This window comes from Mustelus asterias, chromosome 12, assembly GCF_964213995.1.
Source record: "Mustelus asterias chromosome 12, sMusAst1.hap1.1, whole genome shotgun sequence".
In the NCBI taxonomy this organism is placed as follows: Eukaryota; Metazoa; Chordata; class Chondrichthyes; order Carcharhiniformes; family Triakidae; genus Mustelus; species Mustelus asterias.
In genome coordinates, this window is record NC_135812.1 from 89,015,061 (window position 1) to 89,042,741 (window position 27,681).

Here is a 27,681-nt window from a genome sequence, read left to right on the forward strand (position 1 = left end):
ATGGCCGATGCACGTCTTTCGGACTGTGGGAGGAAACCGGAGCACACAGACGAAATCCATGCAGACACATGGAGAACGTGACCAAAGCCGAGAATCGAACCCGGGTCCGCTGGCGCTGTGAGGCAGCAGTGCTAACCGCTGTGCCACCGTGCCAGGCTAGCTAAACTATAAATTTTGGATGCGAAGAAAACAAACCCACCACGTCGGGTAATTCCTTTTCTGTTGAAAAAAAGATTAAAGCTCACCTGTCTTTTCCTGGCAACATTCTGTGTCATATGCAAGGCAGGCATCATCCTTGCATTACTGACAGCTGGGGTCAGTTTTCTTGGATGGAAATGAGCTCTGAATAGTGAGCAATCATTTCTCGGCAGATACCTGACAAAACAGATAGCGGATAATTGCTGTTTCTTTATCGTCCGAGTTCAGAGGTGTAGTTTGTGCAATTAAGTGAGTACAAATGCACAGAATTCACAGGATTTGACACCTGCACTACCGGGAAAACAAGTAGCGTTAAGAAGCGACGTACCTCCATTACGGGAAAGGTTTCTCAGGAACCCAACAATTTAGCTCTCAATGGTTTTCAAATTTGCGTCGGATTTTTTTTTTGAATGGATTTCCACCACTTGGGGGGAAAAGAACAGTGGCAATATTTTCATATTGAACCAGAGATTGTCATCTGACAGTAATATAATTAAAAACAAAGCAAGGGACTGAGAAAGCTCTTTGGCCCATCTCGCTAACCAGCACCAGTTTTTTTTCGCTTTCCTCCCTTTGGGAACAATGGGAGGATTGACTGTCCTTTCGTAACATGTAGCCCGTTGAGTCGCGTTTGCTCCACTTTTTCCTCTCCCTTTTGTCTACGCTGTGAGTTGGGACGTATTCTTTGTTTATTTATAGAAAAGGCCTTCAGTTCACAATGAAGGATGAGTGAACTGAATGCATTTGATATCGGGGAGGGGGAATCCCTCTGCTGCTGTGCTCCAAACCACAGCACTGTACTCAGTAAAATAATACCCAACTTTGCTAAATCTTTTAAAGAACCTATTGTGGAGGAGTGCTTTGAAATAACAGCGGCAAGCTGAAACATGCCTCTGAAAGGTGCTTTCCACTTACAGCACTAATCACTGTCTGTATGTTGTGCTGCGGTGCAGCTATTGTTTATCCAGTAGGGTTAGGGTTGAAGAAAGAAGTCAAAATGACACAGTTGGCCGTCCACTCCGCAGAGTTAAATTGCGACTCGGGTTTCCTGTTGAGCGCAGCAGCATTCTCTCTCCGCAGCAATGCTCAGTTCTCCTGCCCTAACGACTTCCATTTTCTGATGCCTTGTGAGGGAGAGCTGGAGCATAGGGGGACACTCCGTCAGCCTGGCTCGACTCAAGAAAGGGCTCGGTAGGGTGTTCTCCAGCCTTTTATTAACCTCCCCATCATTTTCTGTTGAAAGCCAAGCACATTGTTGTTGCTGTAAAAATAGCTAACCTGTGAGTGGATAATAGCATATCCCCTTGTGATCCTGATCTGTACAGACCTAGAGATCCCAGCTTTGACCCATGCTTATGATGGTTTTTGATTTGATTTGATTTATTATTGTCACATGTATTGGGATACAGTGAAAAGTATTGTTTCTTGCTCGCTACCATTCATAGAGAAGGAAAGGAGGGAGTGGAGAATATAGTGTTACTGTCATAGCTAGGGTAATGTGGAGATGCCAGCGTTGGACTGGGGTGGGCATACTAAGGAGTCTCACAACACCAGGTTAAAGTCCGACAGGTTTATTTGGTATCACGAGCTTTCGGAGCACTGCTCCTTCATCAGGTGAGTCAGGTGACTCACCTGAGGAAGGAGCAGCGTTCCGAAAGCTCATGATACCAAATATACCTGTTGGTCTTTAACCTGGTGTTGTGAGACTTCTTACATAGCTAGGGTGTAGAGAAAGGTCAACTTAATGCAAGGTAAGTCCATTCAGAAGTCTGACGGCAGCAGGGAAGAAGCTGTTCTTGAATCGGTTGATAAGTGATCTCAGACTTTTGTATCTTTCTCGCGATGGAAGAAGGTGGAAGAGAGAATGTCTGGGTTGCGTGGGGTCTTTGATTATGCTGGCTGCACAGGGTCAGTCAGAGCAACAGTTTGGACATTAATGTTGACCTTCTGCTCACTTGGCAAAGGTGGCAAAAAGTGTCCATGTTTCCGACTTGCACTGGCTTCAGTCAGAATGTGTGAAAGCATGGAGATGTGCTCTCCATATGGAGACTGCCCAGTTGTGGAGTGAATGAGATGTCGGGTGCAATAGTGAACTGGGCCTGATAACATAGTAGTGCAGTTGTGGGGATATCTGGTGGTCCAGTTCTGGGTGTGTCTGAGATGTGGTGGTGTAACAATAGGATTCTATCTAATGACCTTGTCTACTGCTAAGGAGGTGCTGCGGACCTTGGTAACTGATTTATTTATGATGGGGGAGGGGGGAAGGGCAGAGACAGAGTTTGTGCACAGTATTTGACCAGCCACATGTGGGTCATTGCTGATATTTTCTCGTTCCATAAGGTGTTTATTTGGGGAGGAAGGGATTGCATTTATCTTTCCAGGAAGGTTATTTTCTAGCATTTGATGATTGGCCATGTATTCACAAAAGCTCACTTGAAAGAGTCAAACTTTTCTTGAGAACCAAAATGGGGTGGCATGGTGGCACAGTGATTGGCACCGCTGTCTCACAGTACCAGATTTCCGGCTTGGGTCACTGCGGAGTCTACACATTCTCCTCGTGTTTGCGTGGCTTTCCTCCGGGTACTCCAGTTTCCTCCCACAATCTGAAAGATGTGCTGCTTAGGTGCATTGGCCATGCTAAATTCTCCCTCAGTGTACCCAAACAGGCCACCAGAGTGCGGCGACTAGGGGATTTTCACAGTAACTTCATTACAGTGTTAATGTGAGCCTACTTGTGAAATAATAAATAAACTTTAAAATGTACAATTTTCATACTTTCTGTATTTTGAATAGCATTAGATTTTCAGTTATAACAATACAATTATTGACATTTGTTTGCATAACATTGGGAGCAGCCAGAATCAAAGAAGAAGACCCTCGCTCTAATTTTGATTGATGTGAGTAGGTGGCATTGATTACAGGAAGCTCGGAGTTTCTCAGGCTTCCTGCTTTCCTTTCGATAGCCAGCAGTTGGGGATGTTGCGTGTCTTGTGTGTGAAGAGGAACTGGCTTGGGAAAAACAGAAGAAAAGATAAGATAAAGAGAAGTGACATAAATAACAAGAATGCAAGTTCTTAATGACGTTCCCTATATGTTTGGAAATCACCGCTCCGGGTGGATGGTTTTAATGTCTGAGCTTGTAGTCCTTCAATGAACTCCATTCATTTGGAGCTTGCCTAATCAGAAAAACCCCCCCACCAGAAATGGTGAATATTCAATATGACAAAAATGAATATCATGTTAAATAGCAAAATAGCAGAAATCATTGACCTTTACTAGTGCACAGTAGGATAGTCACTTGCTGCCATGTACTATGAAATGCAATGATGTTTACCGTTTTACTGTTTAACATAAAACACTCCTCCATTACAACCCAGTCATTACTGTCCGGCTGTACTGTGCACCACTCGGCACAGTTTTGCAGTTGTCAGTGCTTTGTGGTGCTGCATCTGCTCTGACCTGTGAACGCTCTGGGTCAGACTTGTAAATATTTTCCCTAAATGAGCCGTTTGCATTGCTAAATTACCCCCGCCCCACCCCGATTAACGAATGGTTTTGCAGCAGTGATTGAGAATGGGGGCGTTTTTGAGCCCACGCTCTCCGACTGCGGGAATGCACGCTCAAAATCCAGAGAGCGGGGTTCGCGCCGGCAGATTTCCGGGTTCCGATCTTCCCGGTACCCCACTGGTGGAGTGGCGTGGAACACACCGCGGGAAGTTCATTTTAATACACGTTCTCCGGGACTCCCCCCATCACCGGATATTCAGCGAGCGCTGGTGTGATGTCTCGCTGGCGTCTTTACAATAGGTCTGCATAAGCATGAACCCGGAGCCTTCGGATGTGAGCGCTCAGGCAGTCAGCACCCTCCGGGGTGCTTGCATTGACCAGGGCTGCCACTGCAGGCGGGAGCAGTTACCCTGCTGGAGGGTTGTCTCCTGGAGCGGGGGAACAGCATTGCCCTCCTCTGCACAAACCCATTGAACAGTCCGACGTGGCACCCCCTCTGTGAAGCGCATTGCCGGTTTCTTGCCTGCCATCCCCTGCAGTTGTTCTGGAACATGTGCTGGGGAGCCATGTATATGCTGACCCCTCCCAGTGCTTGCAGCAGATAAAACATTACACGAATCAGAAACTCACAGGAATAAAAGTTAATACTAATGACCTGTAAAATTCAGACCAAAGACACGCCGGCGCCGTCCGTGGGAAACCCTCCGTTTTTTTTACGCTGAAACCAACACGCTGCCATTTTTTGATAAAATTTCGCCCAATGTGTTTAATAGTTTTTTTTAAAAAATCAGGCATCATTCAAAATCAGGGAGTCATGAAAACGAACATAAATGAATTTGTGCAACCTCAAATCTAAATGTTTAAGTGTGACTGCATGTAATGAATGGAAGTCATGATGTGGAGATGCCGGCGTTGGACTGGGGTAAACACAGTAAGAAGTTTAACAACACCAGGTTAAAGTCCAACAGGTTTATTTGGTAGCAAAAGCCACACAAGCTTTCGAGGCTCTGAGCCCCTTCTTCAGGTGAGTGGGAATTCTGATGTGTATTGTCTGGAGACAATACACATCTTTTTAGCCTGTCTTGATGCTCTCTCCACTCCCATTGTTTTGTTTCTTAAAGACTGGATTAGTTGCAAGTATTCGCATTCCAACCATTATTCATGTAAATTGAGTCTGTGTCTTATAAGTTCTGTTTGTGAACAGAATTCCCACTCACCTGAAGAAGGGGCTCAGAGCCTCGAAAGCTTGTGTGGCTTTTGCTACCAAATAAACCTGTTGGACTTTAACCTGGTGTTGTTAAACTTCTTACTGTGTAATGAATGGAACCAGAGGCTGGAAATTGAACAGGGACCTTTGGTAATGTTGGCAAGATTTCCTTTATAAATGCTTCAAGAAAAAATGTCAAATTGATTAATATTTAGTTATCACATCATTGACATTTTAAGTGTCAAATTACTTTTTATAAGGTGCATTTTCAACTCGCCATCTATACTATATAATGATGACTGAACATTCTCAATAAGACCTTTTGATTCAGTAGCAATTGAACTTGTGCAATGCGATTGCAATTTTATGTATATTTATTGTAATATGGAAGCAGTAAATGGACTTTAACAGAGACGCACAATATAAAGCAGATAAAATATATTGATAAGCATCTACATAATTTCCTTCTACCTTCCTAGTTATTGCTTCGGAGAAAGTTCAGAGAAATGAAGGATGCACTTTCAGTACATAAAATATAATTGCATTTGGCATCAAAACATCGAGCTTAAGGGGAACAAAATTTCCCAGTGACTATAAATGTCACGTTCACATGGATTAAGGTAATACGTGTCTGAACTCTCTCGTTATCAGACAGGTTTTAAAATACAGTCTTTGGGAACTTTACAAAGCACGGTGGAGGGGTGGTGTCACAGGGATGATGTTTTACATAGTCGATTCTTCAGCCATAAATAACGCTGCATCGATGAATCGACGAGTTTTAGCAAAGGATCTACTCCACTGTGAGGTTATTGCTTCAAAGGCTGCCTCATCTTGTCTAACCACCTGCATCTAATTTCACCAGCCTGGGCTACTAGGTAGGGATTGCTATTTTAAAGATCCCACTGGGGCACTTTATTTTTATTCTCTGGATTCTTTTTGTATTTTCTCACTGAAGGGCCGTGGTGAAATTGTAACCGCTCAACGCAAGCAGCTAATTTAATCATTGGCTTCCCCATCTGACATCCAAATGTCCTAACGCCAAGCCATCAGATATGGACCCTTCTAATCAGCCTGCAAGGCAAGCTACAATTCATTTCCGCAGAAACCCGAGAGGCACAGCAAGACGATGGTGAGAAGAGGGCGATCTGGATAGTAGGATGGGCTGAGGCAATTAAATGGCTTAATGCACCCATGGACATGGATGGCTAGTGAGTTATAAGCTTTGTAACCTTCGGCTCCGAGGGACTTCGAAACAAATGAGAGGCAATAAAGGTTGTGAACTCGGGACAGATGAGAGCAGGCTGGGAAAAGGAATGTCACCAAGCAAAGCCAGTGGCACAAAACAGAAAGACTGGTTGAGAGCCGATGGGATAGACAGCGCACGACAAAATGCATGCAAGACATCGGGTACAATGGCAGCGAATGGGTCACTAAGGAAGCTGTGTGGGGAGGAAGACTCCCATCAGGAGAATAATTAGGAGAGTTCAGAAGAAGCATTTCTTTTGAAAAATTAATCAAGTTGCTTGCTGAACATTCCAGAAGTCTGTGCCAACTTTAATTTGCTTTGACCCATTCTCTAGCTATTTCCCACCACATTGAACCCAAGCGCCACTCCCCGCTAACAGTGGAGTGATTAGGCAGTGCCAATGTGCTGGTTTCTCCGGTAGTTCCACTCAGTATATCCACTCTCTGGTACAGTACTGAACTATGGAATTCAGAAATGTTTTGAGTTTGGTCCCTGGTCTGAAAGCTACGTCCACCTAAAGCTGACCTCGTTGCTACCTGCCACCAAAAAATCAACCGTGGTTGCCTGGAAAAAATGGTAAGCTATGTCGTGAGCCGTGCCATAGAAATGTGCAAGGCTGAAAGTTGGGCAAGAACAAGATTGAGAGGCTGTGATGTTGAGTGCAGTCAAACCTTGTTCAAGCTCACACATAAAAATGGTTACAAATATCTCCACATTACAAATATAACGACAGAATCATAAAGAAGTTCTGATATTTACTAAAGCAGTGACACCATTTAAAAATAAAAGACAGATTTCAGTGATCTTGCTAAGGATAACCACGATACAACATTCAGGTTTGGTATCAGTTTCAAAGAGTGGCCTATACAATGGTGGACAAGTGTGAGGGTATGTCAGAATGTTGGCATCAGGAAAGCTCAGGGGCTCACTCTACGCTTTGTTGTGTATTAGGGAAGAGCGAAAGTGAACTGTGGGGACCGAATTGTTTGAATAGCTATTTCAGTTTTATTCCACAGCATTTGGGTTTGGCTCAGTTCAGATCATCCTTCAGTTCCCGTGTGCCGGGCACTTTAAAATTCCAGCTTAGACAATGTCCAGTCTCATGGTAGATGGTGAGCGGTGTCTTACTTAAATCACCAGGGCTAGCAGAGCTAAGGTGGGAAAGAGGGTTTTCATAAGGAAATATATTCTCCCTATTTGAAGGGAGGATGCATCTTACCTGCTTATGTCAAATGATTTGTACTCAGATCTTTGCTATTGGATTTTGCAACCAGCCGGTTCTGAGAGATGAATTTTCCTGAGGGAATAGTAGCAGAGTGGGGGAAAGTGTGGAAAAATAGCGGGGAACCACATTCAGAATACTACCCGCCCCCGATGCATTCCTCCGCTGGGGAGCTTTGCGGGCGAGACTTGGGAGGCTGATAGTCAATTAACATTTAATTCTACTGGCTCACTGGTGCTGAGGGGCAGCCCCTGCTTTATGTGGAGGCTCAGTAAGAAGTCTCACAACACCAGGTTGAAGTCAACAGGTTTGATTGGTAGCACAAGCTTTCGGAGTGTCGCTCCTTCTTCAGGTGAGTGAGGGGTTGTGTTCACAAACAGGGCATATATAGACACAAACTCAATTTACAAGATAATGGTTGGAATGCGAGTCTTTACAGGTAATCAAGTCTTAAAGGTACAGACAATGTGAGTGGAGAGAGGATTAACACAGGTTAAAGAGATGTGTATTGTCTCCAGCCAGGACAGTTACTGAGATTTTGCAAACCCAGGCAAGTCGTGGGGGGTTACAGATAGTGTGACATGAACCCAAGATCCCGGTTGAGGCCATCCTCATGTGTGCGGAACTTGGCTATCAGTTTCTGCTCAGCAATTCTGCGTTGTCGTGTGTCGTGAAGGCCACCTTGGAGAACGCTTACCCGAAGGTCAGAGGCTGAATGCCCGTGACCAGGAAGGGAACACTCCTGCCTGGTGATTGTCGAGCGGTGTTCATTCATCCGTTGTTGTAGCGTCTGCATGGTCTCGCCAATGTACCATGTGGAGGCTGGCAGCTCAGCGGAGATACCCCTCGGTGCGAGGTCCAGAGGAGCACAGTTTGAGTTACAGTTATCATCCCTTGAAGAGGGTGCTTTAATGCAAGGAATTCTTTATTAAAAAGTACAACTAAAGCACTAAAATTCATTGGGTGTCATGTGAAGATCTTAAGACCATCACATGGTTAACCCACTACATTCATTGCTTCATTTTCCTTCCCATGTTCTGAATGTGCTCGCTTGTGCTGATTTATGACCAGGGGCTGGTCATGTGAGTTTAGGCAGTGAATGATTTGATTTATTATTGTCACATGTATTCGTATACAGTGAAAAATATTGTTTCTTGCGCGCTATACAGACAAAGCATACCATTCATAGAGAAGGAAAGGAGAGAGTGCCAAATGTGTCACAGTCATAGCTAGGGTGCAGAGAAAGATCAACAGGATGCTAACAGGATCTATAATCACGCAGGTGGTCACGTGTGATGGATAGAAATGATGAGCAAGTCCCTCTGGCAGTGCCAATTTCACCCTGTTCAGCTTGGGTGCTGAGGTCCATTCTGGCATTGCAACCAAGGGAGGAAAGAATTGGTATCAGCTAAATCAGGAATCGAACCTGGAGCCATCTGCCCTCAATGGTAATTGGTTTACCAATTTGACAGGATGGATGTGGAGAGGATGCTCCCTCTTGTCGGAGAAGCTAGAACTAGGGATCACTGTTAAAAATCAGGGGTCACTGATTTAAGACAGAGATGGGGGAATGTTTCCCCTCAGAGGGTTTTGGAACTCTCCTCCTCAAAAGGCTTTGGAAGCAGTCTTTAAATTTTATTGAGGCAGAGCCAGATAACTTCTTGATTTATGAAGGGGTGAAAGGTAGGCAGGTATACTGAAAGGCCTGGATAGAGTGGATGTGGGGAAGATGTTTCCATTAGTAGGAGAGATTTGGATCCGAGGGCACAGTCTCAGAGTAAAGGGATGATCCTTTAGAACTGAGATGAGGAGGAATTTCTTCAGCCAGTGGGTGGTGAATCAGTGGAATTCATTGCCACAGATGGCTGTGGAGGCCAAGTCATTGAATGCATTTAAGACAGAGATAGATAGGTTCTTGATTGGTAAAGGGATCAAAGGTTATGGGAAAAAGGCGGGAAATGGGGTTGAGAAACTTATCCGCCATGATTGAATGGCAGAGCAGACTCGGTGGGCCGAATGGCCTAATTCTGCTCCTATATTTTATGGTCTTACAAATGGTGAGGTTACAAGTAGATCAGCCATGATCTTATTGAATGGCAGAGAAGGCTCGAAGGGCCAAGTGGCCTACTCCTGTCCTTGTTTGTATGTAAGTCAATGGAAAAGCCCTTGCCTGACGGAAAAGCACATCACACTGTGCCCACATTGATACCCTACTTGCCGTACGATAGACCAAATCCAGTTCCCTTCACCCATATTCCCATGGCTTGCCATCACCTCAGACTGCCGACTACAGATGTGTATTACTAGTGTACCAGCAAACAGTAGGCGTCTGTACAACTGGCTCAATGTGCCTGTGTCTCCGGCATCTGCATTCAGTGGAAAGCTGTAAAGGGTGTATGAACTGGCAAAGCTGGATTCCTTCATGCCCTGTACCCGCTGACCCTCTCCCGCATTAACAATCACTCCCAGTCTTGCAGCGAAATGATAATTGCTTAAATTGTTCAGTAAAAGCATTTGGTGTGTCCTGCATGTGTTAGCGCCTACTCAGCATCGTTGGATAGAGCAAATACTGTCTGACAAATGCTACATACAAAGAGGTTGTGCTGGGGGCCTGAAGGCATGCTTCCCACGAACATTCTTAAAATATTGCATGGTTGTAAAAACTGGCTGATGTATTTTAGAGTACCAGTTTAGCCCGAGGCCACATGAAGAATGGACGCTTGAATCAAGCAAAACACGCTCTTCCCCTGTGTGTCTGTACTGAAACGATGCCAGCAGAAGTAGGACATATGATACCGGCTACACTACAGTTTGTCCATTAACCATGTCGAGTCTGCTGTAGCGCCTGGTGACATGACCATTTTTTCTTTATTTTTTAAAGGCAGTTTATTTTTCCTTGCATTTATACCGTGCATTATCACATCTCGACAAATCCCTCAACTCCTTTACAACCGTCGAATTCGCGTGGAAATGCAGTCGTTGTAGTGGCTTAAGCAGATATGGCAGCCCGTTTGTGCCCAGCAAGATCCCACAACAAGATGTATGGCCAGTTAATCTGAATTTGGCATTGCTGTTTGAGATAGGGATGTCAGTCAGGCAGCTAAGAAAATGGTGGACTCACGGGTCTTGCAAGATTATGCACTCAGCCCCCCTCGAGCATGTGATCTCGGCTGACACTGCTGTGCTGTATCTAGGGGATGCTGCATTGTCAGAGGTGCTGCCTTTCCGATGCGACGTTAAATTTGAGGTAAAAGACACCATGGGCTAGAAGAGCGGGAGATCTTTTCTGGTGTCCGAATCAACATTCATCCCTCAATCAACAAAGCAGGTTAACTGTCTCACTGCAGTATGTGAGACGACTTGTTTCCGTGACGACAGTGCGCAAAACATCAAAAGTAATGAATTGACTGTGGGATACTTTGGAATGTTTTCCACTCCTCTTCAAATAGTATCAATCTTTACACCTGAACAGCCGATGGCTTTGTACCTTATCTAAACCTCTAACAATGCAACACCCTTTCAGTTTTTCACCAAATGTCAACATTGTTTCTGTGCTCAAGTGGGGAATTAGGCCTTGAATCTGCATGGTTCTGATGATGAGGCAAGGATGTAACCAACAGAACTAAACTGAGACTTGGGCACAGTAATCCCGATTGCAGATTCTTCAGTCCCTTGAATCATGTAATTATTTATTTATTATTTATTTATTAGTGTCACAAGTGGGCGTACTTTAACACTGCAGTGAAGTTACTGTGAAAATCCCCTATTCTGGCGCCTGTTTGGGTACACTGAGGGAGAATTTAGCGTGGCCAATGCACCCAACCAGCACCTCTTTCGGAAGACGTCAATTGATAAATTGGCCGATAGATAGAGTTGGGTCCGCACCCTTTGACCCAGAGTAAAAATTATATAAACGTGCATATGCTGACTACCTCTTGGCTACTTCCAGAACTTTCTGCGGTTAGATTGTCACCATTTGAAGTTGATGATCTGGACAGTTTTGTATGCGTTCTGTGTGTGTTTGCATGTGGGTTTACATGTGAGTTGTGTGTTTGTGTGAGAGTTTGTGTATGTATGCGTGCATATGCTCATGTGTGTGTGTTTGTGTGTGTGGGTGGGTGTAAGTGTGTACGTTTTTGTGAGGATGTGTGTGAGTGTTTTGTGAGGGTGAGTGTGAGTGTGTGTGTTTTTGTGTGGGTGGGTGCTGGTTTTGTATGTTTTTGTGTGGGTGAGTGGGTGTGAGTGTGTGTGGGTGGGTATGAGCGTGTGTGAGAGGGTGAGTGTGTGTGGGTGGGGATGAGTGTGTGTATTTTTCTGAGTGTGTGTATGTGTGTGAGTATGTGTGTGGGTGGGTGTGGGCGTGTGAGTGAGGGTGGGTGTGAGTGGGTGTGGGCGTGTGTGTGAGTGTGCGAGGCTGGGTGTGTGTGTATGTGTGTGCGTGTGTGGGTGGGTGTGAGTGGGTGTGTGTGTGTGTGTGTGAGGGTGGGTGTGAGTGTGTGTTTTTGTAAGTATGTGTGTGGGTGGGTGTGAGTCTGTGTGTGTTGTGTGTGAGTGTGTGTTTTTGTGTGTGTGGGTGTGAGTGTATGTGTGTGTGTGTGAGGGTGGGTGTGAGTGTATGTGTGTGTGTGTGAGGGTGGGTGTGAGTGTGTGTGTGTTTTTGTGTATGTGGATGTGAGTATGTGTGTTTTTGTGTGTGTGGGTGTGAGTGTATGTGTGTGTGAGGGTGGGTGTGTGTGTGTGAGGGTGGGTGTGAGTGTGTGGGTGTGAGTGGGTGGGTGTGAGTGTGTGTGTGTGAGGGTGGGTGTGTGTTTGTGTGAGGATGGGTGTGTGTGCATGTGTTTTTGTGTGGGTGGGTGTGGTGGGGGGAAAGCTGGCTTCCATACCTGAGCCCTGCATGCTAATCCCTTCTGAGTGGAAAGGCAATCAATCCCCTAACTGCCATTTTCTAAGCCACAACTATGAGATCTCTAAGGCTCCCATTCTAAGCCCTGTGTCCCCACCCCACTTTAATGGCCTTATTTAGTGTAATGGGAGGCTCTGCCCCAAACATGGGCTAACAGGAACTCGGAGGCAATGTCAAAATTCAGTCTGTACAAACCAGCTTCAGTTTGTAGCCCTCATTAGAGAGGGCCGAGGATTTTCAGCCCCTTCAGTTGAATCTGATTTTGCAGACCAATTTACATGTTAGTGATTCTGTGCTTTTCCCTCGATCTCACATCCATAGCAGGTACATCCTTTCTGTTGAATAAATCAAAGTGAGGGATCCCAGTGTGAGGGAATTAAATAAATTAGCATTTTTGCTGCTCTGGGTCAGCATTAAACTCTTTTGAGTTCCGATTTAGCCCAGACAGATATAAAACAAAGCTCCTTTCTCTCTGGCCCGCATCACCTTCACCCCAACCACAGGAAAATGATCCTTCCAATCCAACCATCTTAATGGCCTCTCTCTGTCTCATTGGGAGCGCAGACTTGTGCCAAGTTGTGGGTGGTTTTGTGCTGTGGGCTACCCTAAAGATTTGGGCTGCAACAGCCCAAACTCACATCAAGTCGGACCCTTAAAGAGTTGGCCTCCCTCCCAGAACTGTGCAATTTTAAATACAAATACAAACAGATAGTGAAACGGAAGTTTGATTTTGGGTTTACGGAGCTTAAAAAGAACAGTGGTTACACAATTCAATGCAGTGGTTAATTGTGAGAGGTAGCAGCAACCTATCTCACCTCAGTTTACTTGTCTTTAAAGCCTAACACTTGCCTTGGGGTATTTACCTGTGACAGATGGAATTAAGATGCAAACAACATAAACACAAATAACGATTGTCCTCAGTAGAAAGTTTGTAGGATAAAATGTACCACTGAAAGACAGAACTAACCTTGCCTGTGTTTTTTTTTTCCTTCCCCTTTTTTGGATGCACCAGGCAACGCACTGATGGGAAACTCATCGGCCACATTCATGGGAAGTTTCCTGGCCAGCAGCTTGGGATCAGCACCTGCTCATCCTGCAGGCCCCACGTCATCCCCCTCGGAGCCCGCCTTCCGAAGTCCACACTCAGCAACGTCGCAGATCTGGTTTTCCCACTCCCACGAAGGTAAGAAACTCAGACGGCCCGTGTCCCGAGAGGTTCGGCGAGTCTTTGCGCAAAGTCTAAATTCAAAAGGAAGCTTCCGACTTACAGTTGGAACGATTCTGTGCGCATCACTTGACTGGAAGTCTGGGTGGTAAGACATCTGGTGGCCTTGGGCCGAATAATATTATTCTCTGTGGGATTCCCCACACATGTTTACAGCAGGGGCTGGAAACAGAGAGAAGTTGGAAGATTTATTCTTAGCATGACTGTGGTGTGGAGTGCTTTGAACTGTGGGTCTGTGTGTGCGGAGCTTTCCTCACTGGTGCTTGGTACTGCAATGTCACAGAGTGCCGTGTGGACTGCATTAGCAGCTTCTGCTGAGTGAACATCAGCAACCTCTTGTTTGACTCATTAAAACATTTATCAAATTATAATTATTTTTACAAGTCATGACAATCAAAGTGAAAAGCAGCACTCCTTTCATCGTTAATTCAGGGAGCATATTGATTTTTAAAAAAAAATCTCTAGTCTAGAAACTGCATTTGATGCTATTAATGATTACAAAATCATGCACCTCATAATATTCTCTGTTCAAAGTTTTAATCCCGGCTTCATTGTATGTCATACATTTTTTTTAAAGAACATGGGCGGCACAGTAGCACAGTGGTTAGCACTGCTGCTTCACAGCTCCAGGGACCTGGGTTCGATTCCCGGCTTGGGTCACTGTCTGTGTGGAGTTTGCACATTCTCCTCGTGTCTGCGTGGGTTTCCTCTGGGTGCTCCGGTTTCCTCCCACAGTCCAAAGATGTGCGGGTTAGGTTGATTGGTCATGCTAAAAAATTGCCCTTAGTGTCATAAGATGTGTAGGTTAGAGGGATTAGTGGTAAATATATAGGGATATGGGGGTAGGGCCTGGGTGGGATTGTGGGTCGGTGCAGACTCGGTGGGCCGAATGGCCTCTTTCTGTACTGTAGGGTTTCTATGATTTCTATGAACATAATATTTGAATGAGTCTACAGAGGAAAGAAAAAGCTTCCAGTTAAATAGTGCCTTCCACAACCTCACATCAGCCCAACATGCCTTCGGACCAAGGACGTATTTTCACTGTTGGATAGTCGGTAAACACAGCAGCCAACTTTCATAAAGCCAACTCCCACAATATGGAGGGGGTCCAGAGGCGGTTCACAAGAATGATCCCAGGAAAGAAGCGTTTGTCATATGAGGAGCGGTTGAGGAGTCTGTGTCCATACTCGATGGAGTTTAGAAGGATGGGGGTTGGGGGGAGCTAATCGAAACTTGCAGAATGCTGAGAGGCCTAGATTGAGTGGACGTGGAGAGGATGTTTCCTCGAGTGGGAGAGACTGGAACTCAAGGGCACAACCTCAGAGTGAAGGGACGCTCCTTTAAAACTGAGATGAGGAGGAATTTCTTCAGAAGGTGTGAATCTGTGGAACTCATTGCCACAAGAGGGCTGTGGAGGCCAGGTCATTGAGTGTCTTTAAGATAGAGATAGATAGGTTCTTGATCAATAAGGGGATCGAGGGTTACAAGGAGAAGAAGGCAGGAGAATGAGGATCAGAATCATATCAGCCAAGATTGAATGGCGGAGCAGACTCGATGGGCTGAATGGCCTAATTCTGACTCTATGTCTTATGGTTTTATGGCCTTATGTTTTTGTGAGGTTGAGTGAGGGGTAAGCATTAACCAAGACAGGGATAACTCCTCTGCTCTTCTTCAATATAGTGCTGTGGGATTATTCACACCCACCTAAAAGCAGACAGGACCTTGGTTTGACGCCACATCCTAAAGATGCACCCCTGACAGTGCAGTACTCTGTCAGTACGGCACCAGAGTGCGAGCATAGATCTTTCCTACAAGTCTCTGGAATTGGATTTGAACCCACAATTTTCTAACTTTGAGGTGGGACAGTGGTTAGCACTCCTGCCTCGACCCAGGTTCAATTCCGGCCTTGGGTGACTGTCTGTGTGGAGTTTGCACATTCTCCCCTTGTCTGCGTGTGTTTCCTCTGGTTTCCTCCCACTGTCCAAAGATGTGCAGGTTAGACGGATGGTGAATGTTCAGGGTTACGGGCCTAGGAAGGGGTGCAGTGGGATGGTGGGGGTGGGCCTGGGTGGGATGCTGTTTCGGAAAGTTGGTACAGACTCAATGGGCTGGATGGTCTCTTTCTGCATTGTAGGGACTCTATGATATCTGCCACAGCTGACATATATAATGACTTAGCATTGACAGGAATGGAAATATATTTTCCTAAAATGCACCTCATCGGAGGATTTGGAAGGGATTCTCTGACTTCCTCACTACGTCTTTCTCATGGCTGGAGGTGGTGCGCCATTGGCCAGCAGTGGGATCTCCTGGTCCTGCCACTGTTAATGGAATTTCTCATTGACTCCACCCCTCACGCTGCTGGGAAACCCACAACTGGGGCGAGCTGTCAGCGGGAGCACAAGATCCCACTGCCACGAACAGCCGGAAAGTTCCGGCCTCTATTTAACAAATGCTCATAAAACTCTTAACGTGAGTTTGCATCATCAAAATCCTTTCGATATTCCCATTTTGGTCAACATTCAAATCTGTATTGATGTGCGCAATGTGGAACATTCGTCAGTGCTTGTATAGTTCCTGAGAATCTGAAAACACGCCATTCACTCTATATACCAGCGTCTGGCAACTGGTCTTGCGTTTAACTGAAGATGCCATCACTTGATCAACAGACCTATATTTAGGGGGACTAGCAGGGTTAAATATGTGGGGCTATAGGGTTAGAGGCTGGGTGAGATTGTGGTTGGTGCTGACTTGATGGGCTGAATGGCCTCCTTCTGCACTGTAGAATTCTATGATTGTATGAATCGCCTATAATAAACTTTAATTGTAAGTGTATATGTGAAATAAAATCCTTTGCTGCATCATACATGAAATAGCTTGTGTTGACATTGTATCGGCGCACCCGACTGGAGCAGATTTACAGTGACATTCAGCGCATGTAAATCCACTGATAACCAATTAATTTCATAATGCGCGATTCACTCATGTTGTTTACCTACTTTGCAATGTAAACAAGATGCAACTAATCCTCAGTACCTGAGAATATGGGAAAAAATTTTTGATTGTAGGATCACAGAACTTCTGAACCAGAATGAGGTCTGGTCAGGTCTGTGCTGATAACTGTTTAACTGCAGTGATCTACTTTACATTCTGTTTCACTGCCCTTCCCCTTTGCCTTCGCCCTTTTGCAATACCTACTCCACTTCTTTTGAATCGTCAGATAGTCTCTTTCTCAGTAGGCACTTGTCGCAAATCTTTCCATTTTTAAGAACGCTTAGTGTTGTTTTAACTTTCCCTTCTATTTTTCTAATTACAGAATCATTAGAAGTATTTAAAGTGGAGGTGGATAAATACTTGATAGATCGAGGAACAGAGTGTTGTGGGGAAATGGCACAAAAAAGGAGCTGAGGCCGGCGTATGTCGGCCATAATCTCATTGAGTGGCGGGACAGGCTTGAAGAGGCTGGTGGCCAACTCCTGCTTCTGGTGAATCACATAGAAATTCCAACCTAGAGATAGGCCATTAGGCCCATCAGTCCATGTTGGTGCTTCCTTCAGTTCTGAGTCCAAGCTCTGGTAGTGCCTGGTCAATCAGTGAAAACAGTCATTCACTGCAGTATTTCTGGCAGCATCTATAGGAGAGAAAAGGGCTGACGTTTCGAGTCCAGATGACCTTTTGTCAAAGCTAAAAGGCACAGAAAGTGGGATTGTTGTTGGTGCAGACTTGATGGGCTGAATGGCCTCCTTCTGCACTGTCGGGATTCTATGATTCAAAGTGTTGAGGCTCCTTGATTCTTGATTTTGATCCATTCATGATAGTGAGATAAGGAGGAATTTCTTCAGCCAGAATGTGGTGATCCTGTGGAATTCATTGCCACAGAAGGCTGTAGAGGCCAAGTCATTGAGTGTATTTAAGACAAAGATAGACAGCTTTGACAAAGGGTCATCTGGACTCAAAACGTCAGCTCTTTTCTCTCCTTACAGACGCTGCCAGACCTGCTGAGATTTTCCAGCATTTTCTCTCTTGGTTTCAGATTCCAGCATCCGCAGTAATTTGCTTTTATTCACTATAGTATTTATTGTCTCAAAACCCTTCATCATTTTGGAAACCTCTATTTGATCTGCTTTTCATCTTCTCTGCTCCTGCGAAACTAAACTTAACTTTTCTAGTTTTTAAAAATATAATTATTTCCTGGTGCAATTCTAGTGAGCATTCCTGTGGTCCTAATATTCTTCTTATAATCACATGCCCTGTACCTCAACTGGACCAGTGTCTTTAATTTTAAAATCACTTTTTTGGTTTGATATTCAACGCACCTATGTATAGAAGCCAGAATTCACAGATCATTTTTAATGATTTCTGCATGCTTCAATCTTGCTGCTCTTTCAATTTTGTGAAAGAATATTCAGGGTACAGTTACTGCATCAGGTTTCTCAGCTTGGGACTGCATGCACCCCCTGTTGCCCACTCTTCAAGCCCATCGATGACCTCCTGCGTTTTCCCTTATGTTTTGCCGCGTTCTTTTATCTGGTATTGTCGAGACTTTAAAGTCAAGATAATTCTTCTTGACATTAATTGTGAAATCATTTACATGCATGGAAAAGAAGAGACACATCCAACACAGACCCTTGGGGTACAGACACTAGGGGAACACAACGCCCACATTCCATCCATCTGACCAACATCCATTTCTCCTCCTGTTGTGAGAGAGAGGATCTCATGGAAACTTATAAAATTCTAACAGGTTTGGACAGGGTAGATTCAGAAAGAATATTCCCGATGGTGGGGGAGTCCAGAACTAGGGGTCATAGTTTGAGGATAAGGGGTAAACCTTTTAGAATTGAGGTGAGGAGAAATTTCTTCACCCAGAGGGCGGTGAATGTGTGGAATTCACTACCACAGCATGTAGTTGAGGCCAAAACGTTTTCTGATTTTGAGAGGAAGTTAGATATAGCTCTTGGGGCTTAAGGAATCAAGGGATATGGGGGGGATCAGGATATTGAATTCGATGATCAGCCATGATCAAAATGAATAGCGGAGCAGGCTCGAAGGGCTGAATGGCCGACTCCTGCTTCTATGTTTTTATGTTACCCTTTGCTTTCTGTCCTCTTGCCGCTTCTCAAACCCATTCAGCTCTCTTCGCTTGCACATAAGATACCATCTTAAGGATAGATTAAATGTATTAACTGATAGCCTGTCAGTGATTTCCTGTAAGTTCAATGTTAGCCAGCTGCCCAGTGGGGATAAAAGGAGAAAGAGCAATGTGAGAAGGATAGAAAAATCTGTATAGAGTCTTTGTCACTTGATACTAGTCTTCAATTGAACTTTAGTCTAATTCTTGATAGAAATGATGCCAGATAGAACACAGAAAAAATACAGCACAAACAGGCCATTCGGCCCACAAGTTGCGCCGGTCATGTCCCTACCTACCTAGGCTTATATATAGGCTTACCTATAACCCACAATCCTATTAAGTCCCATGTACTCATCCAGAAGTCTCTTAAAAGACCCTATCGAGTTTGCCTCCACCACCACTGACGGCAGCCAATTCCACTCACCCACCACCCTCTGAGTGAAAAACTTACCCCTGACATCACCTCTGTACCTACTCCCCAGCACCTTAAACCTGTGTCCTCTCGTAGCAGCCATTTCACCTGGGAAAAAGCCTCCGAGAATTCACCCGATCTATATCTCTCAACATCTTGTACACCTCTATCAGGTCACCTCTCATCCTTCGTCTCTCCAAGGAGAAAAGACCGAGCTCCCTCAGCCTATCCTCATAAGGCATGCCAACCAATCCAGGCAACATCCTTGTAAATCTTCTCTGCACCCTTTCAATCATTTCCACATCCCTCCTGTAATGAGGCGACCAGAACTGAGCACAGTACTCCAAGTGGGGTCTGACGAGGGTCTTATAAAGCTGCATCATTATCTCCTGACTCCTAAACTCAATCCCTCGATTGATGAAGGCCAGCACACCATACGCCTTCTTAACCACCTCCTCTACCTGCGAGGCCGAATTAAGAGTCCTATGGACCCGGACTCCAAGGTCGTTCTGATCCGCTACACTGCTAATTGTCTTACCCTTGATATTATACTCCTTCATCCCATTTGACCTACCAAAATGGACCACTACACATTTATCCGGGTTGAAGTCCATCTGCCACTTCTCTGCCCAGTCTTGCATCCTAGCTATGTCACGCTGCAGCTACTGACATCCCTCCAACCTATCCACAGCACCACCAACCTTCGTGTCGTCGGCAAACTTACCAACCCATCCCTCACTTCCTCATGCAGGTCATTTATGAAAATGACAAACAGCAAGGGTCCCAGAACAGATCCCTGGGGCACTCCACTAGTGACCGACCTCCATTCAAAAAAAGACCCGTCTACAACCACTCTCTGCCTTCTGCAGGCAAGCCAGTTCTGAATCCACAAGGCAACAGCCTCTTGGATCCCATGCCCTCTCACTTTCTCGAGAAGTCTTGCATGGGGGACCTTATCGAACGCCTTGCTGAAGTCCATGTAAACCACATCTACCGCTTTTCCTTCGTCAGTGTGTTTAGTCACATTTTCAAAGAACTCCACCAGGCTCGTAAGGCACGATTTGCCTTTGACAATGCCATGCTGACTACTTTTGAGCATACTAAACTTCTCTAAATGTTCATAAATCCTGTCCCTCAGGATCTTCTCCATCAACTTACCAACCACTGAGGTTAGACTCACCGGTCGGTAATTTCCTGGGCTATCCCTATTCCCTTTCTTGAATATAGGAACCACATCCGCAATCCTCCAATCCTCCGGAACCTCTCCTGTCTCCATCGATGACGCAAAGATCATCGCCAGAGGCTCTGCAATCTCTTCCCTCACCTCCCACAGTAACCTGGGGTACATCCCATCCAGTCCCGGCGACTTATCTATCTTGATGCTATTCAAAATTTCCAACACATCCTCTTTCTTAATGTCCACATACTCAATCTTTTCAGTCCGCCTCAATCCTGTAGTACAACCACCCAGGTCTTTTTCCACCGTGAATACCGAGGTAAAATATTCATTAAGCGCCTCTGCTATTTCTTCTGGTTCTGTACAGACTTTCTCACCTTCACCTTTTGGCAATATTAACAGGAAATGCCTGAGAAAGGTGCTGTGGAGGCTGGAGGTGAATGAATTGCCTGGCCTGGTAATCAGGCGGTTGGTAGGCAGGAGGTTGCTGCTGTTTGTAACGCCTGAGCCTCATATTCACATTGTCAGGCTATCTCTGCTGGGGCCAGTGGGTGGAAGGGAACATTGATGATGAGAGGCCTGGCGGGAGAAGGGGAGCTGCGGATCTGTGACCTGGGATTGTGCGGTGATGGGGATTGGGTGACCACCAATTGGAAATGGGGGGGATGTTTTAAGATCAGATGGGTGACGTTAGCAATTGGGTTGGGGGGACTGTTTGAGATTGGGCGGATGATGGGGAAGGCTGGTGATCAGGGGCAGGTGTAACAAAAGAAATCGAGGCTGGGTGTGTGGATGAAGGCTTCCTTGATGAGTGAACCTGGGGCTAGCACTGCCCCCTGACCCATGAAGAAGGTTAAAGGAGCCACTTAATTTGGGGAATCAATGTGTCTTTATTTGGAACAGCTGTCAGGAATTCCAGACTCCGTGTCACTTAAAGTTCAGTTGCAGCCCAATTAAAGCCAACTGGCCATACCTTTGGCATGATAATTAGGCTCCCAGCTGCCTTTTGTGGTTGTTTAATCCTTTGCCTGACATCTGAGTCAAGGTTTTTACGGAGTCAGGAAAACTCGCGGTTCTTTAAAAATGGAGTGGGGAACCCGAATGACAAAGTGCTGGCACCATATCCAACAGATCCCATTTTTCCAGGCAGAGGGAGTTGGGTGAGGTATGACTCACACAGGAGGGAAACCCAAACTCAACAGGGCCTTGAGTTCCATCGTGCTCTACCTTGCTTGGTCCAGGGTTATTTACCACAGTGTGGGAATCACAAACTTATGTAATCGGCATAAATGGGTGGATGAGCTCTGTTTAAGTATCATGATCTGAAGATTTTAAAGGCCTTTGCTCTTTAAACATGAAAAATACAGACCGAATCTGTCAGTGTGCATTAAAAAAAAAACCTTCGCTGGGCTGCTTTGATTGACAGGCTACAGGCTAGAAAAATGACCATCGCTTCATGCAATTTTAAATGAGGTCTTTGTTGACCTTGCCCAAGGGTTCCTAATGAAAGCTTGGCTGAGTTTCAAAAGCTACAGCTATCTCAGCAGGGGGGTTGAGTTCACAGTTCGATTGACAGTTTAAATAGGCTTTTAAAGAATTAGCTGTTTTTGATGGGAACTTTGTATAAAAGTTAGTTTTTTTTAAGAGATTAACCACTTCAGGAGATTTAAAAGAAATGGATTTCATGAATGAGATATTTTTTATGATCAAGTGTTGGACTAAGAACTGTGTTAGGTTGTCCAAAGTTCTTGCTCCTGAGGTCAATCTATGGTGGACACTGAGTAGGTGGCTTTGGAGGTGACATCTGGGACATGATGGGCCATGTGGCATGGGTGGGGGCATGAGTTGACATGGAGGTGGCATGGGGGAATGAAGGGGCATGGTGGTGGTTTAGAGGCATGGGTAGGCATGCAGGTGGCATGGGAGTATGAGGGAGCATGGGGGGAGCAGTTGAGTGGGGAGGCATGAGTTGCAGAGACCATGTGGGGTGGCTCAGAGAGTTTGAGAGGTGAGGGCTAGAGGGCCCAACAGCTTCTAAAACGACTGGGACAACCAGCCCATCTTGGCACCCGCTAGCCCCAGAGTTGCCTACGATCTGCTTCTGGGCTTCGTGAGCTTATATTTATCCAGGGTTTCCAAAACACCTGCAAATATCTTCAGAGCATGGGAAGTTCCCGAGATTTCTAAATTGAGAAAAGGACAAGATATCTTTGTAAGTTTCAATCAGTGAAATTTAAACCTATCTCCAGGCAAACCAACAGAAAATACCCTTCACTATCACCAGTCTATCGTAACATTTTTGTTTGTGCATCTTCAGCATGACAAATAAAGTTTGAAACTTGCTTGGTAAATCCTGCAGGCAAGCCCAGAATATACAAGTGTACAGAGACAAGATTATCGCGAGCAGTTTTACAAACCAAACGCTACATTTCATGAGCAGTAAATGATAGAAAAATGCAAATTAACATTGAACAGAGTGGAAAGGGTACTTATTAAGGATCCTTGTGATCAAGGGTTTGCAGACAACGCCAGGACTGAGCGAATACACGATACAGGCTTTAGGGGGAGCAACTGTTAAAGAACCAGATTCTCATTTTTGTAGCGAGGAGGGATCCCTCTGGGATGACAGATCAGTGACAGCATTGAAATTTAATTTCAGGTGACTCAATAGCAGTTCTCATGATGCTGAGCAATTTTGTATTGATGCAAAATCCTGGTTAATATGAAGGGTTGCGGCTCCTCTTCCTACTCAAGAAGGCTTGGAAATAACTGTGAGCGATGTTATCATCTGAACACTTAACACAGTCATATCAAGTTCCTCTGCTATTTTAATGGAAGCGTTAATTCATTTAAAACATATCGTTCACGCCTCCAGTGAGGTAGCGGAACTTGATATGAACACATTTAGCACTTGTTATTTCCAGGCACATTTTTTAAAAATTAACTCACAATCTATAATTGATCTATATCGAAGAATGAAAATGAAGTCAATATGTTTAAAACACAAAAGGCCAATCAATCTAATTGTTCTCATTGAACTAAAGGTCTCTTACAGATATAACTCTCAATTTCCCTTGATAAAGCTTTGACTTAGTTTTTTTTAATATCCCTCCTAAGATTGATAAACATAGCTGCCTTAGATTTGGAAATGTATTTCTACTCCAGGGTGCAACCAAAATGATCTACCGCTGACTTTCGTTTGTTTTGTGTGTATGCATGCGTGCATGTGTCTGTGTGTGTATGTGTATGCATGCTTGCTTGCATGTGTATGTGTGTGTTATTTTCAGTGGTTTTTGCTGGGGATTCTGATAACTATATGTCAAAACCCCCATACTTTACCAGTGCCAGAACTGTAACCAGAAGTGCACCATGTGATATTTCTGGTCAAACTGATGAGAATGCCTCACTTCCTGTGAAACTAACTGACTTTTCTGAAACATTTACCCATTTAATGGAATTAAAGAAGCACATCTCCTTGTAAACGACCCAGGTTGTACCTGATGCCTCCTCGTCAGTTAAAAGGGGAACTTGATCCTATCTGTGGGATAGTGCATTTTAATAGTTTAATAACAAACGCAACTCTCTGCCAAGCATCCTTAATCAGCTGCTGTGTTGTGGAAATATCTGGGTGGCAATGTTGTGTCTGGGTGGGAAAATCATTGTTGTTTCCCGCTGTAGAACATTCATTTCCGACCTGTTAACCTTCTAGATGCACTTTCTGTTTTGAGGAGAAATGTGTCCCTTTGCATTTATTTTAAGAGCCGAGGATTTTGGGGCAAGTTGCATAACAAACCTCCGGACTGCATGCAGGTCACCTGTCCGGATTATTACTAGGAATAGCGAAGGCAGCATGTTACACAGGACCAGGCTCTGGGCAGAGGATTCATGTGAGTAAACAAATGAAATCTGCTGTCCCTCTCAACCAGGCTAGAATTTCCTCTTTAAGCTTAGCGTCAGGAATTTGTACTCAGCCAAATAGTGATCTCTGCGCACTTGAGCTGATTTACAAGTTAAACTATAAATCTTTACGTTTATAAAGTTTGCTGGAGAACCTCACATTCATTTGGAGAAGTGGTTTGGCTCTCTCGTGCACTTGAAAAACTATTTTATAAATCATTACCGTGCTCCTGGAAAGTAAATGTGGAGTTGAAAAGGTTCATTAACAAGACATTTCAGATTGAATTTTAGATTAGCAGTGCAATAAAGAGACCCCACCCAGTGCATACAGTGAGTGGATTCTTCGAGTGGTTTACAGTACATAAATACACCGTGTTTCTCGAGAGCATGATCTACGAAGGATTTCACAATGCGTTCTCATGTTACAACGGGTTGCTATTAATTGCCTTTGTGTGACATGCTGATTTGTAAAACATTGCTGCTGTAACAAGTTTCACATAATACATTAAGATAGCACAGTAGTTAATAAATTAATACAGTTCTATAAAGGCTTTCTCATAACTTTTGATTTGATGTGATTTGATTTATTATTGTCACATGTATTAGCATACAGTGAAAAGTATTGTTTCTTGCACGTTATACAGACAAAACATACCGTTCATAGAAAAGGAAATGAGAGAGTGCAGAATGTAGTGTTACAGTCATAGCTAGGATGTAGAGAAAGATCAACTTAATGTAAGGTAGGTCCATTCAAAAGCCTGACAGCAGCAGGGAAAAAGCTGTTCTTGAGTCGGTTGCTACGTGACCTCAGACTTTTGTATCTTTTTCCCGAAGGAAGAAGGTGGAAGAAAGAATGTCTGGGGTGCATTGGGTCCTTAATTATGCTAAATTTAATTATGCTTAATTATGCTTAATTTTGAAACTGCTCAAATGAAATACGGCTGCGACTTCTTTAGAACCTGCCATTAGCTATTTTGTTTGTGGAGCTCTGTGTGTGGATCATTTAAAGGAATGATATTGCCATCCTGAGGAATTTTGAGCAGGTCCGGATTCAAGAAGAGCCACACACAGCTTGCCTTGTGTAGCATTGTTGTGTTTTACTAGAATGCTACAGGGACTTGATGATTTGCGTTATAAGGAGAGGTTGGATAGACTGTGACTTTTTTCTCTGGAACGTAGGAGACTTAGGGGTGATCTTATAGAGGTCTATAAAATAATGAGGGGCATAGATCAGCTATATAGTCAACATCTTTTTCCAAAAGTAGGGGAGTCTAAAACTAGAGGGCATAGGTTTAAGGTGAGAGGGGTGAGATACAAAAGGGTCCAGAGAGGCAATTTTTTCACACACAGGGTGATGAGTGTCTGGAACAAGCTACCAGAGGTAGCAGTAGAGGCGGGTACAATTTTATCTTTTAAAAAGCATTCAGACAGTTACATGGGTGTGATGGGTATAGAGGGATATGGGCCAAACGTGGGCAATTGGGACTAGCTTAGTGGTTAAAAAAAGGGAGGAATGGACAAATTGGGCCGAAGGGCCTTATTCCATGCTGTAAACCTCTATGGGTCTATGTTGCCTCTGGAGGTGCACCACTCCAAATGCTCTTCCTGTTGCAGTCTGGGCATTTGTTTACATTTTATTTATTAGTGTCACAAGTAGACTTACATTAACACTGCAATGAAGTTACTGTGAAAATCCCCTACTTGTCACATTCCGGCGCCTGTTTGGGTACACTGAGGGAGAATTTAGCATGGCCAATGCACCTAACCAGCACGTCTTTCAGACTGTGGGAGGAAACCGGAGCACCCGGAGGAAACCCACGCAGACATGGGGAGAAAGTGCAAACTCCACACAGACAGTGACCCAAGTTGGCAATCGAACCTGGGTCCCTGACGCTGTGAAGCAGCAGTGCTAACCACTGTGCCATCATGCCATCCTCACATTTGCAATGTGTTATTGATATTCATTCATAACATTATCCTCACTACACATCCTCACCAGCCATATCAAGAACAGCTTCTCTCCTGCTGTCATTAGACTTTTGAATGGACCTATTATATATTAATCTTTCTCTACAACCTATCTGTAACCGCAACACTATATTCTGCACCCTCTCCTTTGCTTCTTCCCTATGTACTCTATGAACGGTATGCTTTTGTCTGAATAGCGCACAAGAAACAATACTTTTCACTATATCCCAACACATGTGACAATATTAAATCAAATCAAATTCTTCACAAAAGTATTGATAGGAACAGGAAATGTTATGCTGCAGGAGATTGAGAGGGAAGTGCAAAAGAATGACCGAAAGAGAGGGACGCACATATCACGGTACAGGGATGAACAGTCAGTGCACGTGGTGACAACGTTGATCCTGTACACAATGATATATCAAAAAGGGTGGACCTGGACAACAGTTGTCTCCATACAGTGCAGAGGGCTGCAATATAATTAATCTCTGTTGTTCCATTTTAAAGAGCTGTTGCCAAATATTGCTGCAGGTCTTTACATCTGATACTTGAAAATTGACCCCTGCGATGTTCATCGTAATCAAATCACGTGGCAAAGATTCCAATGGAACTATTTCTCATGTTGGTAACTTATTAATTTTAACTTAAAGGCTGAAGGATAAGGATAAGAAATTTAGCCCATCATGGTTTATCCCGCCACTTCTTGGACAATCTATCTAGCTTTTATTCCTCCTATTACCCTGCATTTGAGAAGACCTGCATAAACGTTCCCTTACTCAGAAACGATTAAGCAAAACTCCAATGTACCTGCCTTCAGCCTGTCTATTCGTCTCTCTCTACAGGCCATGTTGTCTCCGCCAAAAGAAGTGTAGGACCCATTGCGCCCCATTCAGTGTTTGATAATCTCAGTCTATGGCCGGAATTCTACCACCCCTCCTTCCACGGGAATCGGAGCGGGCAAGGGGCGGACAATGGGAAGGTCTGTTGACCTTGGGCGGGATTTTACCATTTCGGGATGAGCGAGACTGTAAAACCCCGCCCATCATGTACCTCCATAACACTCAGTTACATTTCAAGCAGTTATCGATCCAGCTACTTTTTGAAGAGTTTAATTAAGACATCATTGACTGTTTTTTCCTGAGAGCCTGTTCCAGATCTTCATGACTCCTTGGGGGCAGAAAACCTAATATATAGCTGTAACTACCTACGATCTAATTTTGTGTTTACTATGCAAGTTGCATCATCTGTAACACCTGCACAGTTTTTTTTAACATTCTGAAGACTGGGATTGTACTTCCCTTAATGACCTTTCCCCAGTGAAAATAATTCCTCTTGTGTCACAATCCCTCCAGAATTTAAACTTCAAAGTCCCAGTCTGAACTTAGTCGAATGAGCCAATATGTTTTAGAATATTCAGTGCTGAAACTGCACACAAATATCCTCTCCACTGTTACAAATAAGACCAGAATAATAAGTTCATAAAATATAGGAACAGAATTCGGCCATTTGGCCCATTGAGTCCACTCCGCCATTCAATCATGGCTGATATGCTCCTCATCTCCATTTTCCTGCCTTCTCCCCATAA

At 44.4% G+C, this 27,681-nt stretch overlaps 1 protein-coding gene across 6 annotated transcripts in view; it reads left to right on the top strand.

Annotated features, from left to right (window-relative positions):
- Window positions 1-27,681, top strand: part of bahcc1b (BAH domain and coiled-coil containing 1b) — a 267,650-nt gene that overhangs the window by 50,599 nt on the left and 189,370 nt on the right. For all 6 annotated transcript variants that reach the window (XM_078225578.1, XM_078225581.1, XM_078225579.1 and 3 more), the window contains exon 3: window positions 13,296-13,466. In XM_078225578.1, coding sequence (XP_078081704.1) covers window positions 13,296-13,466 — 171 coding nt within the window. The remainder of the gene's footprint in view (window positions 1-13,295; window positions 13,467-27,681) is intronic.